Genomic DNA, 18,812 nt, shown 5'->3' on the forward strand with positions numbered 1-18,812 from the left:
TAAGTTTTCTGGTACACAACTTTTCCCTTCTGTAACGGAAAACTTCGTTTTAAGTTTTCCAGAATACCTTCTGTACCGGAAAACTTAAATAAAAAAAAATTCCGAAAATATAGTGTGTACCGGAAATCTTATTAAAAGTATTTCGGAAGTTACCAAAAAACTTTTTTACGGCTCCGGAAATGAGAAAAGGGTATAAAAAAATTACTTTAGATTGTGTGAAATAGTAATAAAAAATTTGAGGGTATTTTTGGCATTTTGAAATTTTTTTGGGGGTACAAGATAAATTTTTCTATAATTTTCAAACTATTAAATCCAATTCCTATGTTTTAACGGATGGACGAGCCGACTCATATGAACTAACTCATTTTGATAGTTCTTAATATATAATTTTTTATTTGTCACTGCCCCACCTATGCCTCTCACCCCCTCAATACACTTGAAAAATACTATTTTATCACTTTTATTATATATAAAAATAGAAAATTTCATAATAAAAATTTTTCGAAAAAGGAAATTTCAGAAATTTAGATATTTTCGAAATAGAATAGGAAATTTTACAAAAATATGGTTATTATTTTGAAACAATATTTACATTTCGAAAATTTGAATAAAATTCTAAATTTTCAAAACATTCGATACTTTCGAAATATAAAATTATGTTTCGAAAATTTGAAATTTTGAAACTTTTATTAACGGTAGTTTCTAGTTTTTGATTAAACTGAAACATTAAAAACATAAACTTTAGTTTTTCAAAAAAAATTTAAAAGTTTCAAACAATACTGAATTTCCGAAATAAGAAATTTTAAAAATAGAAAAATTTATTAATATTTTTGAAATAGAAAATTTCAAAAATTCCAAAATAGAAATAGAAAATTTTCGAAATAGAAAGTTCTAGAAATTTCAAAATAGAAATAGAAAATTCTAAAATAGGAAATTCCCAAAAAAAATGTAACTATTTTGAAATAAAATTCAAAATTTTCGAAACTTTCATCTTTCTAATGTTTAGAAATATAAAATTACGTTTCGAAAAAATGATTTTCAAAAAATTTAAAAGTTTTCAAAACTTTTGTTAAAAATGATTTTCAAAAAATTTAAAAGTTTTCAAAACTTTTGTTAAAGACAAAAGTTTCAAATTAATTCAAACTTTCAAGAGTAAACTTATTTTATATTTTGAAAATTTTATAATTAATCAAAGTTTCAAAATTTTAAAATTTTTTTAAAGTTTCGGATGTATAATTGAAAAGAAAAAAAAAATAATAACCTTTTTTAGAGAATAAAAAAGATAAAATAATTTCTTTTATGTATACTGAGGATGAGAGAAGATTTGGTAAAAAAATAAAATAAAGTACTTGGGTTAGTTCGAGCAACACCAAAAGAATAGAGAACAAGGAATATTCAATGTCATCTTACTTTTAAAAAAGGGTGGTCCCTTTTCTGCTGTCATATTAAATAAGCGTGCTCATTGTAGTTAAGAGTAACTTACTCAGAGCTGCTTGGACGAAATGATTGCTATTGAGTGTTTCCAAAATTTGTGCCTCTTTTTTTAGGGGGAAAAAAGATGCACTTTTCAATCCTAAAATAAGAATATTTAGTTAGCATTTCTAAAAAAAAGAGTATCAAGTTATCTATGCAATACACAGCCTTTACAAAAAGTTCAATCCATTCGATCATGACTACTATAGAGATAATTAAAGTAAAATTCAAATATCTCTAATCATCTATATGTACCTTGCCATATCAATATAGGTAGATGCTTATTGTCAAGGCCTAAGGCAACACAAATCCCTATACCTAACTAATACAAAAATAGTCACAAATTGCTTCAACCAAGAGAGAGATTCAGTTGTAATAGAAACTAAATACCAATATGTACAAATCAGGATAACCAGTTTAGACCATGTGGATTTGAGGATTCACAACTACACTTGATTGAAAAATGAAATAGCATTCAATCCCTACCATGAGTACCACAAAAATATCATGGGATTTTGCGAATTCAACTTTTCAGTTGGTGGTTTCAGAGTCACTTTGGTTTTCATCTTCATCAGTAGAGGAAGCAGGATCATCGTCTATAATTACCAAATCCGACGAAACTTGTCCAATCCACTGTCTGTTATTTAGTGTCCGTCGACATTGTATAAGCTTTAAATTGTGGTCAGGGGTGTGCTGCTGATTAAATCGTCCCGGACGCTTTGAGCGGTTCTTATAGCAATCACCACAAAGATCAAAGCCAATCTCTTCTTTACAATCATCACATCTATATCTGTCCCCAACTATTGGGAACATCTGTATGCACCAATCAGAAACATCAACATATATATTGGAAAACTGGAAGCACAAACGAAATTCAAGGAAAGATCATATCAAATAGCACTAAATAATGCATCAGTATTTTAAAACATTCCAATTTCTAAGAGATACCATATAGATAAACTTGGTAAAACAACTAAAAAGGGCAGACTTTCTAGGATTTGAACCTTTGACCTTTAGGTGACAAATTAGCAACCTCGCATTTCACCTGCCCTCACATTATTTAAATTCAATTATGAGATAAGTATTTCTAAAGCATTATTTATATGTCAGTGATCATCTCAAACCAAATTGAATACATGTATCGTAATTTACTAGTGTAGTTGCCAACTATAATTTCAGAGTCAGAACCAAGTTATGTATAAACCTCCTTTCTTGATATTGATTATAGGGGCAAATGTTAATCCTCAGCAGTGTTATCAATTGTGGATCACTAAAAATGATAGGTTTGCTCAAATTCTACTATGCAATAGTGCTATAGCGCTATTGTAGATGTTATTTGACAACAATTAGTACTAAATACCATATAGCGGAAACAATAGCGTTTTGTTTAAATTCCGCTATACTATAACCGTTATTTAACAACACTTAGCGTGTAGCAGAACAGTAACAGAACAATAACAATTTCTTTAAATTCCCTATATTATAGTCGCTATTTAAAACCACTGATCCTAAGTAAATTATGTAAGCAGTCAACAAAAGACAAGCAGCCACGTAATATGAAACAGAGATTTAGCTAATCTTAATCCTCCTACTCACGTACCATACACTGATTTCCACTCACCAACCATAATAACTAGACAAAATGGAAAAACATAACAAATCACGATTAGAGAAAATAAAAACTATGATAAAGAGGTTTTACCCCACAAAAATCACAACCAACTGCTATGTGAACTGTCAATCCAGGATGAGACCACCAAGCTATCTTTTCGCCATTGTCGTTATGCAATGAACCTGAAAGCAGACAATATGAAACAACATTAAAGAAACACCCAAGTACATATCACTGGTCAATTGTTCTACAATTTTCTTTCTTTTTGTTTCTATGATTATTGACAAAAAAAGGTTAATATTTATAAATCTAAAACCTTTAGAAAGCATCATGAGAACTATTAGCAAACTAGGGAAGAGAAATGAGAAATTGATAGAAACTGTTGAGACATATGAAAATGAAAGTGCACCTCAAGTGAATATACACATATACAATATACAACCACCACTACTCTATTTACATTATTTCTAACACTGCTTCAAGGTGGAGCACATAGATTGTATACACTAAACTTGTTACATATATAGTTCATATGAGGATCCCTCATACTTTGTGAAAACACTACCGATGTCGGAAAAGAAGAGTTTGATCTCCTTTGCATTTTTCGAGTCTCATACCATCACCCCATTAGGACAAGCAAATGAAAAGTTCTCATCAAATGAATCTATTGAGGAAGGCACGTAAACATCAAAACACAGGGATGGAATCAGTGCTTGACCAAGTTGTTTGAGACTTGAAATCAGGGTGCAGGTAGACAAGAATGAGGCAGATGTTAAAGTTGGAGGTAGAAATTGATAGGAATGGGTTGGGTCCCACAAGTGATGAGGGGGATCTCTTAGTTAATAGAGATGAGATGAGGCCTAAGCAATGGCGAGTATATGTGAGAAAGAATAAGAAAGGGAATGCAAGAAAAGTGTGATTGCCTAGCTGGCATAGTGAGTTAATATTTCACTAATAAATAGGAGTGTGTCGGGCAATATGAGTGTGATTGCCTACCTGGATGGTTTTTTATTTTTCAGTTACACCTTAGAGGTTGGGCAATATGAGAATGGTTTTCTCTAACTGAGGAGCATTAGCTCTGGAATCATTTTATGTTTTCTTATCAATCAATACAATAATTCTCTTCATCTAATTCTATCTTACCTTTGCTCTATCAATTGGTCAGACCTGTTATGTTCATGCAAACCAGAATGGACGCAAGAATCACCGGAGTGGAGGAGCGTTTGGGACGTGTGGAGGACAACATTGAGTCGTTACGTGACTTCATTGGTTCTGAAATTCAGAGGGCTTTGACGACATCTCAGGACAATATTACAGCGGTTCCCTCACTGTTAGATGAATTCCGTTTAGCTGCGAAGAAGGTGGAATTGCCGGCGTTTACCGGTGATGATCCAGTGGCTTGGATCACTCAAGCAGAAACGTATTTCGACGTACAACGCATTTCGACAGACATGAGAATTCAATTGACGAAGCTTAGTATGGAAGGTCCTACGATTCATTGGTTCAATTTATGGCACGATTCTACGGAGGATCTGTCTTGGGAGAGTTTGACGGAGGCGTTGATCATTCGTTTTGGTGGTGGTCGTTTGGAGAATCCTTTTGAAGAATTAAAGGAATTAAAACAATCTGGATCTATGGAGGATTACATTGCCGAACTCAAATTGTATTCTTCACAATGTGGTCGTTTACCAGAACAACAGTTTCTTGGTTGTTTCATTGGTGGTTTACGTCATGACATTCGTTCTCATGTGCGTACCTTCAGGCCTCGTAATCGTTACTTAGCGATGCAATTGGCGCGTGATGTTGAGAGTGAATTTGCTGCTGTTTCGGGGCAGGGATCTGGATCTCACTACAAACTGAGTCAAAGTTCTTGGGTTCAATTTCAAAAACCTAATTGGGCCAATCACGAAGAGGAAGGGAACAGATTTGCAAACCCTAACCAGACTAGCAACAATGTGGGTAAAATGCGCATTGGGCTGGGTCTTGGATTTCAAATCGGGTCAACACACCCTCCAAATTTTACTCCTCCTTCACGTCTTAACTCTGGTGACGTTTCACGTCGTCACTCATGCGGCGTTCGCCATTTACCAAGCGCAGAGGCTAATGAGCGTCGCGCGAAGGGACTTTGTTTTCGTTGCAATGAACGATGGCATCCCCTCCATCAATGCGCAACGAAGCAGTTAAGATTGATTATCTTGGGGGACGATGAAGTGGTCAACGATGAAGGAGAGATTGTGGTGTTGGAGGTCGAGTCAAAAGAAGAGATTGCACAAGAGGAGTTAGAATGTAAAGGGATGGGCGTTTTTGGTGTATAAACCACTCCAAACCAAGTTCGCACAATGAAATTAGAGGGTTGTTTGCAAGGTGCACCTATTTTGGTTCTTATTGACAGTGGAGCCACACATAATTTCATATCTCCTAAGGTGGTTGAAACTCTAGGGCTGCCTATGGTACCTTCTACTCCCTTGGGTGTCAAGTTAGGAGATGGTCATTGTGTCCTAACTATGGGTAGGTGTAAGGGAATCCAGATGGATGTGGGAATGGTGCAGACATGTTTTGATGCTTATGTGTTGGAGTTAATGTGGATCTGATTTTGGGAGTTGTTTGGCTGGAAACTTTGGGGAAGGTGACCATGGATTGGAAAGAAATGTCTATGGTGTTCAACCATAAGGGCAGGATGGTGAAACTCCTTGGCCAAGCCTTAGAGGAGAAGATGGCTACTTTCCAAAGCATCATCACTTCTTCCCAGCTGATAACACGCTGCGAATGGTCTACCTTGATGGAGGTGGTAGGTTCACAAGTGCCTCGTGTCTCAGATCAACAGACTAAGGAGTTGCAAAGGTTGTTAGATCAGTTTTCTATTGTATTTAAAGAAATCCATGGTCTTCCTCCTACAAGAAACACTAGCCATTCTATTGAACTTCTGCAGGGTGCTGGTCCGATAAGTGTGAGGCGTTACAAATATCCTCATTTACATAAGGATGAAATTGAAAAACAGATTCAGATCCTTATGCAGCAAGGGGTGATTAGAAACAGCACTAGTGCTTTCTCTAGCCCCGTTCTTTTGGTCAAGACGAAGGATCAATCTTGGCGCATGTGTGTAGATTACCGTGCACTTAACAAGGTTACAATTCAAGATAAGTACCTTATCTCTGTGGTAGATGAATTGTTAGATGAGTTACATTGCTCGGGTTTTCTCTAAGCTTGATCTTAAATCTGGTTATCACCAAATTCATATGAAGGAAGAGGATATTCATAAAACTACATTTCGTACTCATGAGGTTCACTATGAGTTTATGGTGATGCCATTTGGCCTTACCAATGCCCCTGCAACCTTTCAATCAATGATGAATGATATTTTTAAGCCTTTTTTAAGGAAGTTTGTATTGGTTTTTTTTATGACGTACTAATGTACTATTTAGACTGCTCATTTGCAGCACTTGGAGATGGTTCTAAACATTTTGAAACAACATCAGTTGTGGCTAACGGAAAGAAGTGTGCTTTTGGTAAACACCAAGTTGAATACTTGGGACATGTCCTTTCCAAAGCAGAGGTTGCTGTGGATCCTGCCAAGGTTAGCAGTGTGTTACAGTGGCCAGTCCCTAAGAACGTCAAGGGGGTGAGAGGTTTTTTGGGATTAACGGGTTACTATAGAAAATTGATAGCTAACTATGAGAATAATGCTAAACCCTTGACCGAGTTGACAAAGAAGGATGGTTTTAGATGGAATGCTGCGGCTGCCGAAGCTTTTGAGAAATTAAAAGTAGTTGTTACAACTACCCCAGTTTTAGCTATGCCTAATTTCAAATTTCCTTTTGAAATTGAATGTGATGTCTCTGGAAAAGGGGTTGGTACTGTGTTGTTGCAATCTAAACATCCCATTGCGTATTTTAGCAAGGCTTTTGAATCATCTAGGTTATCTAAATCGGCCTATGATAAGGAGTTAATGGCTTTGGTGTTAGCTATTCAACATTGGAGACATTATTTGTTAGGGTCCCTCTGGCTACGCACTTATAGGAGAATGGCAGGCACTTTATATTGGCAAGGGATGATGAAAAGGGTGCAAGATTTTGGGAAAGCTTGTGACACTTGTCAACGTCAAAAATATGCCGCGACTACGCCTAGTGGGTTACTACAGCCACTACCTATTCCAGTTTTGGTGTGGAGTGAGATATCTATGGATTTCATTACTTGTTTGCCCAAAAGTAATGGATTTGAAGCTATTTTGGTGGTGGTGGATCGTCTCTCCAAGTATAGTCATTCCATTCCTCTTAAACATCCATTTACTGCTCGCTCCATTGCTGTTATATTTGTGAAGGACGTGGTTAGACTGCATGGAATTCTGGAGTCGATTCTTAGTGATCGTGACCCCTTGTTTATGAGTATTTTTTGGAAAGAGTTGTTCAAGCTAGTAGGTACGGTGCTTAAAATGTCTTCGGCAGACCATCCCCAAATTGATGGCCAAACAGAAGTGATTAACCGCTGTTTAGAGGCCTATCTACGTTGTTTTATTGCAGAACAACCTAAGACATGGGCACATTGGATTCCGTGGGCAGAACTATGGTACAATACCACATTCCATGTTTCCACATGGTTTACCCCTTTTGAGGTGGTGTATGGCAGGAGACCTCTAGTATTGGTGCATTTTTTGGAAGGAGAAACCAGAATAGAAGTTGTAGCTCAGGAGTTAAGAGACAGGGATGAAGCTTTGCCTCAACTGAAAGCTAATTTACTCAAAGCTCAACAGTGCATGAAATACCTTGCTAATAAGAAACGCAAGGCAGTTCAATTTGAGGTTGGTGATTGGGTTTTCCTCAAATTACGTCCTCATCAACAACAACTGGTTGTGCATAGGATTCATCAAAAATTGGCTCCCAGATTTTTTGGTCCTTATCAAGTCATTAAGATAGGGCAGGTTGCTTACAAGCTACAGTTACCAGCAACATCTAAAATACTATAGGTGGGAAAAGTTCAGTTCTGAACTAGAACCATTTGAAAACTGAACCGAACCAATTTTCAATTTGAAAAAACTGAACCAAACTGATTTTTAATTCAAAAAACCAAACCGCATTGGTTTATAAACCGGTGAATCGGTTTATTTTTTAACCGAACCGAACTGGTTTGTAAACTAAATTTTACATAATTACTCCTAATTACTTCTAAAAAACAAATTCGGTTCTAGTTTTTTCGAATTAAAAACCGGTTTGGTTCAGTTTTTCAAAATGAAAAGCGGATCGGTTCGGTTTTTCGAACTGAAAACTGGTTCGGTTCTAGTTTTAAAAAATCAGTTCGAAAATAGTTCTGTTTTCCATTTTTATAAATCAGTTCAGTTCAAAAACAGTTCGGTTCAGTTCAGTTCTACAGTTTGATTCAATTTTTGGTTTTTTTGAACACCCCTATAAAATGCATCCTACTTTTCATGTGTCTTTATTGAAGAAAGTTGTAGGCAATTATACTGCTACAACTCAATTACCTAGCAGTCTGGAGTCTGACACTGGGGATATTATTCCTGCTAAGGTTTTGTCATGGAGGGATAAGTTTGACGGTGGGCAGTATAAGCGAGAATGGTTGATTTAATGGGAAGACATGGATGTTGGAGATGCTACTTGGGAAGAGGAACTGCTGCTGAAGAGTCAATTCCCTGATTTGCGTCTTGAGGACAAGGCTACTATTGAAGGTGGGGGTGATGATAGGAATGGGTTAGGTCCCACAAGTGATGAGAGGGATCTCTTAGTTAATAGAGATGAGATGAGGCATAAGCAATGGCTAGTATATGTGAGAAACAATAAGAAAGGGAATGCAGGAAAAGTGTGATTGCCTAGCTTGCATAGTGAGTTAATATTCCACTAATAAATAGGAGTGTGTGGGGAGGTAGTTGGATGGTTTTTTATTTTTCAGTTACACCTTAGAGGTTGGACAGTATGAGAATGGTTTTCTCTAGAGCATTAGCTCTGGAATCATTTTCTGTTTTCTTATCAATTAATACAATAATTCTCTTCATATAATTATATCTTACCTTTGCTATATGGATAGGAAGTAGAGCTGTCAAAAAAGCCCCCAACTCCAAAGTCCCTTAAATTTTTTTTTATTAAACCCCTAATATTAGGCCCCTTATCAAAATAATTTTTTTAAAGTCTTGGTCCATTATTTTATGGGGCTTAAGGGAGGGGGCTTATAGGCCACCCAATATTTTGTTAATTTTGAGATTTTTTTTCTTGTTAAATTTTCGAAATTTATTTTATTCAAAAAAAATTATAAAATATTTGTTTTTTAGAAAAATTTTAAAATATTTTTTTTCTCTAAAAGTTGTGAGAAAAATAAAAAAAAAATTCTTGAAAAAATCGAAAAAATTTATTTCTCGAAAAAAAAAATCGATTCTTTTTTTGAATAAGTGGGTCTATAGGCCCACAAAATTTTAAGGGGCTTTGTTTTTTGGGGCCTTTTAAATTATAAATTTTTTTGGCCCCTCCAACATGTAGGCCGGGGCCAATAATTAGGAGGCTTGTCAAATTGACAGCTCTAGTAGGGAGTACCCTTCAAAAGCCAAAAACCCTACATTGGGAGTTCTATTATAGGACACATTAGAAATACACATTTCAGTTTCTCTTACATTGGGTTCCTCTCATGGTCTCATATGCTTAGAGGAAAGCATAAACATATATACATGTATTCCAATGACATGACTTACAGTAGGCTTAATACAATCAAAATATAAATTAAAAAAATTAGTAGGCAAAGATACATACCAGAAGATGTGGTCTCTGGTTGGACTTTGATTTGGCTAAGTTGAATTGCATCCTTTCTATGTGTGTACTCTTCTGGAAATTGCTCCTCTAAAAATTGGTCAAGAGCCAAACAAACTTTTGGAACTCCTCTGGGATGTGGACTTTGACAAACTTGACATCTAAGCCTCTCATCAGATAAGTCAGTGATACAAGTCTCACAGTATACTATAAAGAATGAGCACAAAATGGTACAAAAACATGTTAATGAAGTTTTTAGCTATTGATAACTTTAAATGTTAAGAAAGAAGAAAAAGTAGATCAACTACCATGACCACAATTCAGAACAACAGGATGAACGAGCATTTGCTTGCATGTGGGACACATCAAATCTGCAACTAATATTTTTGGTTGCTGATTGTGCTCACTTTGAGGCAATTTTTTTCCTTCAACAGAAGCAGTCACTATAGTTTGAGGTTTCTTGTCAGAAGAGTATTTAGAATAGATGATGCCTTCATCTCCTTTATGATTTGCAGACCTTGATCGCTCTGTACTTTCAAAAGATTCCGTGCTGCATGAGTTAGATGCCAGATTGATGGTAGTACGGGTACAAGCATCTAACTCAGGAGAGAAAAAACCCATTTTCTGTTCTTCCACTGAAAAACAAAGTTCAATTAACAATTATGGTCAAGCTTTTCCCAAACAAAGTAGGCAAAAGGATTAATTCTCTTTTATGATAACTGCAATTTTTTCTATAAAAGTGACATAATGGAGGGAAGGAGAATGAAAAAAATACCAAGAAATAGAAAAATATTAAAATACGAAAAAATCACATACTTAGGCTTAAGGTGTATGCATATAACATGGGGGAGGGGGGAATCAGAACAAAACACCAGACAATTATCCATCGATATACTGCATCAGTGGTTCTAAACACCTCTCTGTCTTAGTAGGTATAGAACTTTTCTCTCACTGTGTTGCAATAAAAGTCCATCTAAACATTGGAGTTCTGATTGCAAGGGATGAAGGGAATATACTCATATTTATTCCCCATAATAACTAGTGAAAATATATAATGATCTTAATATTTATTGTATAGGCATATCATGTAAATAGAGATAATAGCTTCTATATATATTTTGGTAACTATTTCCTTAAGTCTATATAAAACCGACTCCGTTGTGTAGTTGAGACACGGTTTCACTATGTCTCTCTCATTTTCTCTCATTCAATATGGTATCTAAAATCTATTGAGAGACAACCCTAAAACCTTGATTACCTGGTCGACCTGTTGCCCTCCGGTGAGAAATTTTTTCATTATTATTGGAGACAACCATCCATCTCTGAGTCTTGTCCCAAATGTGAGCATTGCCACCATTTGGGACATATTGTTGTTCGGTTGTGGAAAATGTATGGCCTCCCTCCACGTCCTACAAATGGGGCTCGAATTGCTTCGCCTGGCCCTCAGTAGACCACTGATCTTCCTAATGTGTCTTCGGCTACTTATGAAGATTTTCTTCGGTGGATAGAGTATCATCATAACTCCAATTCCGTTGTTTCGGCCGCACATACTGGTAATTCATTTGCTTGCATCTCCCCTTCCCTTAGTCCACGGGTTCTCGATTTTGGTGTGTCTCACTACATTACTAGTAATAATGCTCTTTTTTCTCTTACTACATTTGGTTACTTACCTATTGTAGTCTCAACCAATGGTTCTGAAACAAAATCCCAAAGGATTGGCATTGTCCATATTTTTCCTTCTTTATCAATTGCATTTGTTTGTCATTGTGAAATAAATTGATTAATTTTAATTCATTCAACTTGGTACCAGAGCACTTTGGTTGGTTTCTTCCCTTCCTCTTTGTTTTTGGTTTTAGGGTTTCAGTCGCCGTTGTGAGCGCTGAACCCAATATTGTTAATAACGGACCTCGTCGGAGTCACTACTTGTCCATCATTGGAGCTTCCGTCAGAGACACACACAACGTTGTCAGCCTCAGACATCGCTGATCAGCCAGCCGCCAAAACCGCGTGGTCGTACTGTCAACAACGGTCTGTCACACTTGCAGCACCTTTCCAGCGTGTTAAGGCCACGGGTTGCCTTGCCGTCCTCCGTTTTTTATGCCATTTCTTCCACTGTGTTCGCCGACTTCTCCTTCTGTTTTGGTCAGTTCATGTTTATAGGTCCCACGTTTGAAGGGTGTTTAAGAGGTTTCCTTGCTGTTTTTAGTTTGTTTTAAGGTTATGAACGGATCCTAAAGGTTTGGTGCTGCTGTTTGTTTGGTCTTTTGCCATTATTATTCATTGGTTGTGCATATCTGCTACTACAAGACTCTCGAATATAATGGGGTTGTTGAACGCAAAACTCAGCATCTCATTGAAACCAATTGTACGTTCCTTCTTCACAGTAATGTCTTATCTCACTTTTGGGAGATGATATCCTAACGATGTGTTATCTTATAAATTGTATGCCTTCATTTGTTCTTGATAACCAAATCTCTCACTCGGTCCTTTTTCCTAATACTCCTCTTCACTCACTTCCTCCTCGTGTCTTTGAATCCACATGTTCACTCATATGTCGCCTGCTATTTCCCCGTTTGAGCTAGTGGTGTTTATCCCACATGGACTAACTATCGTCAACCAACCACCCTCTGTTGTGCATGTCCCAGCACCTATTCCTATTAATGAGGTCATTCTAGACTATCCTCCGCCACCACCGCCATTACCGAATTCGACCCTGGATCTTTTTATTGTTATTAGTTAGGGGTGGGAATAGGTCAGGCTAGGTTTTGAAAGGCCTGAGTCTGGCCTACAATTTATTTTTTAGGCCTAAGCCTGGCCTACGGCCTATCATAGGCTTTTTTTTCGGTCTGGCCTGGCCTTTTTAAAAGTCTGGTCTGGAAGCCTATTTAAAATAATTTTTAAAAAATATGAAACAAGCATCCTTTAAACCCTAAAAAATAATTGTGTCAAATAATACATTTTTTTTAAACAAACACACTCATAATTACCTCTTAAACAAATATGGAACGACTACTGAGTGATTGACTAATTGAACGGCTACCAAATATGGAATGACTACCAAATATGGAATTGCTACCGAATATGGAACAACTACTGAATATGGAATGTTCACTGAGTGATTGTTTAATTGATTGAATTTAAAATAGGAAATAATATTATTAATATAATAATAATAATAATAATAAATAATATTAATAAATAATAAAATATATATAGGTCGGTCTGTCAGGCCTAATATGCTTTTTTATAAGCCTGAGTCTGACCTATTTAAATAAATAGGCTTTAAAAACAGTCTGAGCCTAGCCTTTTTTGGTCAGGCCAGATCAGACCATAAGTAGGCCAAGCCATAGGCCCCTGATGGACAGCCTAACCTATTCTCATCCCTATTATTAGTAAAGATATATGTCCTACTTGCAACTCATCTCCCCATTATATTACTTTACATTATACTTGTTTGTCTCCATTGTCTGCTTTGGGACCACAATGAATGATGAGATGTGTGCTCTTCAAAGCAGTGGTACATGAGAGCTAGTTCCCCTACCCTCGAGGAAGTCTTTATTCATGGTGATCTTGAAGAGGAAGTGTATATGGAGCAACCACCTAGGTTTGTTGCTCAAGGCGAGTCCTCTACCATGGTTTATCGGCTACATAGGTCCCTTTATGGTATTAAACAATCTCCTTGAGCTTGGTTTGGTAGATTCAGCACAATAGTGCAATAATTTGGTATGATTCAAAGTGAAGTTGATCACTATGTCTTTTATCGCCACTCGCTTCTAGGGTGCATTTACCTGATTGTCTAAGTAGATGATATAGTCATAATTGGTAGTGACCAGTAGAGCATACTCCCATTGAAATAACAATTCTCCTATCACTTTCAGACTAAAGATCTTGGCAAACTCCGCTACTTTTTCGTATTGAGGTAACCCAGTCCAAAGATGGCTTAGTAATTTCACAAAGGAAGTATGTTATAATATTCTTGAATAGATAGGTATATTGAATGTCAAGCCAATTGATACTCCTATAGATCCAAATGTCAAACTTCTACCTAATTAGGGAGAGCAATTGTCGGATTCAGGGAGATACAAAAGATTGGTTGGCAAATTAAACTACCTTACAGTCATCCCTCCAAACATTGCATTTGCAGTCAATGTGGTAAGACAATTCTTAAACTCTCCTTGTCAAGAACTCTTGGATGTTGTGATATGAGTCTTGAAATACATTAGAGGTGCTCTAGGAAAAAGCCTAATTTATGGAAAGATATGACATACTCAGATAGTTGGTTATTCAAATGTCCATTGGGCATGCTCGCCCATTGATGCATGCTTTTGGAGGAAACTTGATATCCTGGAAGAGTAAGAAACGGAAGTTGGTTGCGAGATTCAGTGCTAAAGCTCAATACAGGGCAAAGGTATGAGTGACTTGTGAGCTCATTTGGTCAAAACAATTACTCAAAGAGCTTCCATTTGAAGAGGCAACATAAAACATTAACCATAGATAATCAAGCAGCATTGCATATTAACTTTAATCATGTTTTTCATGAGAGGATCAAGCATATTGAGATAGGTTGTCACTTTGTAAGTAAGAAGATCGAATCAGGCAGCATCACCACTAGCTTTGGTAATTCCAGTGATCAACTAGCAGAGGACTTCACTAAATCCTTGATAGGTCCTCAAATTATATACGTTACAAGCTTGGTACATATGATTTATATGCTCCAACTTGAGGAGTATTGAAAATATATTATGATCTTTATATTTATTTTATATGCATATCATATCATCATGTAAATATAGATAGTATCTCCTATATTTTTGTAATTATTGTCTTGAGCCTATATAAAATTGACTCCGCTGTGTAGTTAAGACACACGATTTCACCCTATGTCTCTCCCATTCAACAATGACAACAAAACACAATTAGCAAAGCAGTCAAAAAGAAGATGTAATGATATCAACAAGTTATAACATTGCTAGTAATCAATTTGCTTATAGAGATTAAATTAAAGGACCAATTGAGGACAAATGTAACATATTTCAATGGTATAAACTGATAATTCAGAAAAGAAGAAAGAAAAAAATAACGAAAGAAAAGATGGATCACTAGTCAAAGGAAAACACTAGAATCCAAAACCGAAGATCCAACAAGTGTAATGTTAGAGAGATAAATTGTAGAATTACTAGTACAGGCAACAATAGTGAAAATTCAACCTTTGGTTAAAAACTGAGAGTCTAACATGAGGGTGGATGATATGATATGATTCGTATAATATCTAACATGAGGTTGACCAAATCAAATCCTACACTTTAAGGATTAAAATCAACTAAATAAGGAAGCAAGGAAAGAATACAGTAAATAAAATAAAATAGATCTGTCAAATCTTAAACAGTATCTCAACATAGAGCCATAGACTAAGTAAACTATCTACAAGCCCTTCCAACAGTGTAAAGCATGCTGCAAAGTTATATTTGAATATGCTCATACGTAAGCCTTTAGAAAGAGAAACATACCAAGTGTCTGATTTTCCCTTCTCTTGTAAGCTGCAGGATATGTCTTAACAAGCAAAAAGTGAAGCATTTCACAGATTGTTGGAAAGTGATAGTATCCATGCCTACATATTGGACAATGGGATTCGCGCGACCTATTCATGGATTTATGGACACACCAGAAACATGATACGTGACCACAAGCTACAAACAGGAAGAGAAAAAAATAATGAATATTCATCATAATTTACTAAAATTATTTGAAGTATTTTCTGAAATTGATGCTGTGTCTTACATAGCACAATGGGCTTGTATAACAGATCCCTGCATTATAAATTTAAGTCAAACTCAGTAAGGAAGATTTGATAAAGTTAATAGAGCAGTTTATAGACCAAATTAAACAAACACATCGATAAAAACCAGCTCCATTCTATATAGACAACAGAATAAAAAATTCAAAAGTTAGATATATTTTTAGTTCTTATAAATTTCCAGTGATGTTTAGCCACCAATTTGGTGATTTTAAATAAAGTAAAAATCAGAATTTTGGTGCTTGAAATCAATGCATTTTTTTTGTAAGGACTAACTTTTTTTTGTGGACAAATTGTGGGGACTAAACTTGATAAGTGAGTATTTTATAAGAAGTAAACATATTTTAACCCAAACTTCAAAGTTTGATGAATGTGCAATATGTGTCATCATAGAAGGAAAACCAAGCCACAAACACCAGATTATTCAGTTATACATATATAAAAACTAAGCTAAATATCCAATTGTGCTATCAAGCAATACAAGATACAAGTGAAATGTTCAGGCTCAAACAACTCTTGAATAGACTTTATTTACCTCCCCGACCAAACTTTGAATGGACTTTATTTTGGTCTTAACCAGACGGTTAATCAATTCACCTTTGATTTGTTAATCAATGGTTTAATATTACTTACTTATGAGTAACCCATTTCAAAGGAGTCCAAGCCCAAAATAATATACAAGTGAAATCTTAGTTTTGAAATAAAATAAATTTTTAAATAAATAACTCTAACTTCACAAAATAAATTAAAAATATACAAGTGAATTCTTAGATTTGAAATAAAATAAATTAAAAATTTTAAATAAATAAAAAAATCAGTTAACTTCACAAAAATCACTCTACATTCTTCTTCAACCTAAATTAGATCCTACCACCACCACCATCCATCCAATTGGTATTCTATTGAATTTTCAGAAATCTAAATTTGAAAATTTGAACATCAACTAAAATTAAACTCAGTTAAAAGAAAATTGAGAAATAAGATTACAAAAAAATAAACAAGCAAGACTTACAAACAAACGCAGCAAACAAAGGATTCGAAGATTTCTTGTTGATCGTTTACAACAAGTTCTTCATCTTTGATTTGGTTACTTTCCATTGTCTGCAAAGTTCGGCAACGAAATGAGAAGAAGGGTATAGTAACAAAAGATCGAGTCAGTATTTAATCGACATAGGGAATGGTAGCCACATTGGGAACAATAGTACATGAGAATTAGCAATTTAAAAATATAATTTTAATTGCAGTTTTAATTATATGTAAATATTCTCAAAATTGATTTTTTTTTAAATTGATAATTTTTTTAATTTTTAAGTAAAAAATGACAACGGGGTATGTTTTAAATAATATGTTATATGATACGATGAATTAACATTAATAAAATTATAATAAAACAATGTAAAAATTTAATTTTCTAATTATATAATTTTTTCATATTTGTAATTTAATTAATGATATATGAATAATTAATGCATCTACATGGTTCTATATCTTAAAATTGTATCTCATGTTATATAAAATACGTTATTTTTTAGTTCACAAATCTTAGAGATTCATCAAAACTGTTAAGTTTTAAAACAAATAGATCGATTTCGTGAATTAGTAAAAATAGATGAACTAAAAGTGCAGTTAAAATAAATAAATAAATATTATATTCAGAAATAAAAAAAAAAATCAATTCAATAAGACTTTTAAAAAATAAGTGTTGTCATAAATAAGAAAAATTTTATGATAAATCAATTAAATATAAATGAGTTGTTTGCACATATGAGTTAGGTCCATGGTCAAACATAAAGATGAAAAGTACAATTTAGCCTAATATTTTAATTTTTGTTGAAATGATTAATATTTTGTTTTGATTTTTCTTTGGTTCACATTGTCTACATTTTGAGTTTTTATATTGAAATTATAAATTTTTGGATTTTAGATTTTTTAAATATAGAGTGGAAAAGGAAAATTATTGAGAGAAAGACGATGAAAAGATGAAAAATGAAGATTTAACTAGAGCAAAAACAGATTTAAACTTAGAGGGTTATAAGTGTATTTTTTCAAAAGCTTAAAGTACTAATCTTGGAAACAATTACTTTTATAATTTGTTACATCACCATCGGTATGCAGACACCAACATTTATAACAACCAGGTGACATTTTTTAAAAGAACTAATAGAAAATGACATTTTTTCAATTGGACAAAAATATAAATGCTAACGTTGCAAATGGAGTGTCACTTAAAGGATCTAGTTATGAAAAAAAAATGAAAAATGTATCTAAAAACTAGATCAAACATAAAGACTAAAAGTAAAATTTGACAAAAAAAAATTCATGTTGCACTCGAGTCTAAACCCGTGGGGGTTTCAATTTTAACATTCTTATTCATACCTTTGGGTGTTAACTGATCATACTATTTACTTGTTAGAACTAGAATAAATTGTTAAATAACATATCATTTTTACACATTTACGAAAAAGTAGTGATTTGTTGACTCCAAAAGTAAGTCTAGATAAGTTACTTATATTACGATCAAACACACAATTTAATTTATGAAAAAATAGTAATTTGTTGACTCCAAAAGTAAGTCTAGATAAGTTACTTATATTATGATCAAACACACAATTTAATATAAATATGAAATTTGTAGCTATGTAATATAGTAATTGATATTTAATTATATTTTTTAACTGTTTATTATACAATAATTTAACATTATTTAATAGAGTATCAAATAGTTTGAAAATTTCATAAAAAATCGTGAAGTTGATCTACTCAATGAGATCTATTGGTTGTTTATATTAAATTATTAAGTTGAGTAATTCATAACAATTACGCCTAGAGTCAAAGGATCTCGCCTTTATAAAAATACTGAAAGTTCTTTTATATTATATCATGAAAATAATAAACTAAAATATTTAAGTTATCCAAAAATATATTAAAGGATGTAAATATATCTTTGATTTAGAGACATTAATAAAAACAAAAAAAAAATTAATTACTAGATTAAACACAAATTTATTTGAATAACACAAAAAAAATTAAAATATAATTAACATATTTTTTTAAATGAGTTTAATTATTATGCATTCTCAAAAAATTTACACTGTCAGCACATTACAATCATTTGTGGGGTGACTATAGAGGTAATTTTGATAAAAGTCAAACATCTCTAGTGATCTAACTGTTGTGATTGACTAAAAGT

At 34.1% G+C, this 18,812-nt stretch overlaps 1 protein-coding gene across 1 annotated transcript; it reads right to left on the reverse strand.

The window, feature by feature from the left end:
• Nucleotides 1-1,571: 1,571 nt before the first annotated feature.
• On the reverse strand, nt 1,572-16,824 carry LOC101495810 (E3 ubiquitin-protein ligase PRT1-like). The gene is made up of 7 exons (XM_004506538.4): nt 16,635-16,824; nt 15,607-15,635; nt 15,336-15,515; nt 10,137-10,463; nt 9,832-10,035; nt 3,176-3,267; nt 1,572-2,286 (listed from the first exon to the last, which is right to left on the reverse strand). The coding sequence occupies exons 1-7, from the start codon at nt 16,718-16,720 to the stop codon at nt 2,005-2,007; spliced, it is 1,200 nt and encodes a 399-aa protein (XP_004506595.1). The 5' UTR covers nt 16,721-16,824; the 3' UTR covers nt 1,572-2,004.
• Nucleotides 16,825-18,812: the final 1,988 nt, after the last annotated feature.

The sequence above is a fragment of the Cicer arietinum genome, chromosome 6, assembly GCF_000331145.2.
Source record: "Cicer arietinum cultivar CDC Frontier isolate Library 1 chromosome 6, Cicar.CDCFrontier_v2.0, whole genome shotgun sequence".
NCBI lineage: Eukaryota > Viridiplantae > Streptophyta > Magnoliopsida > Fabales > Fabaceae > Cicer > Cicer arietinum.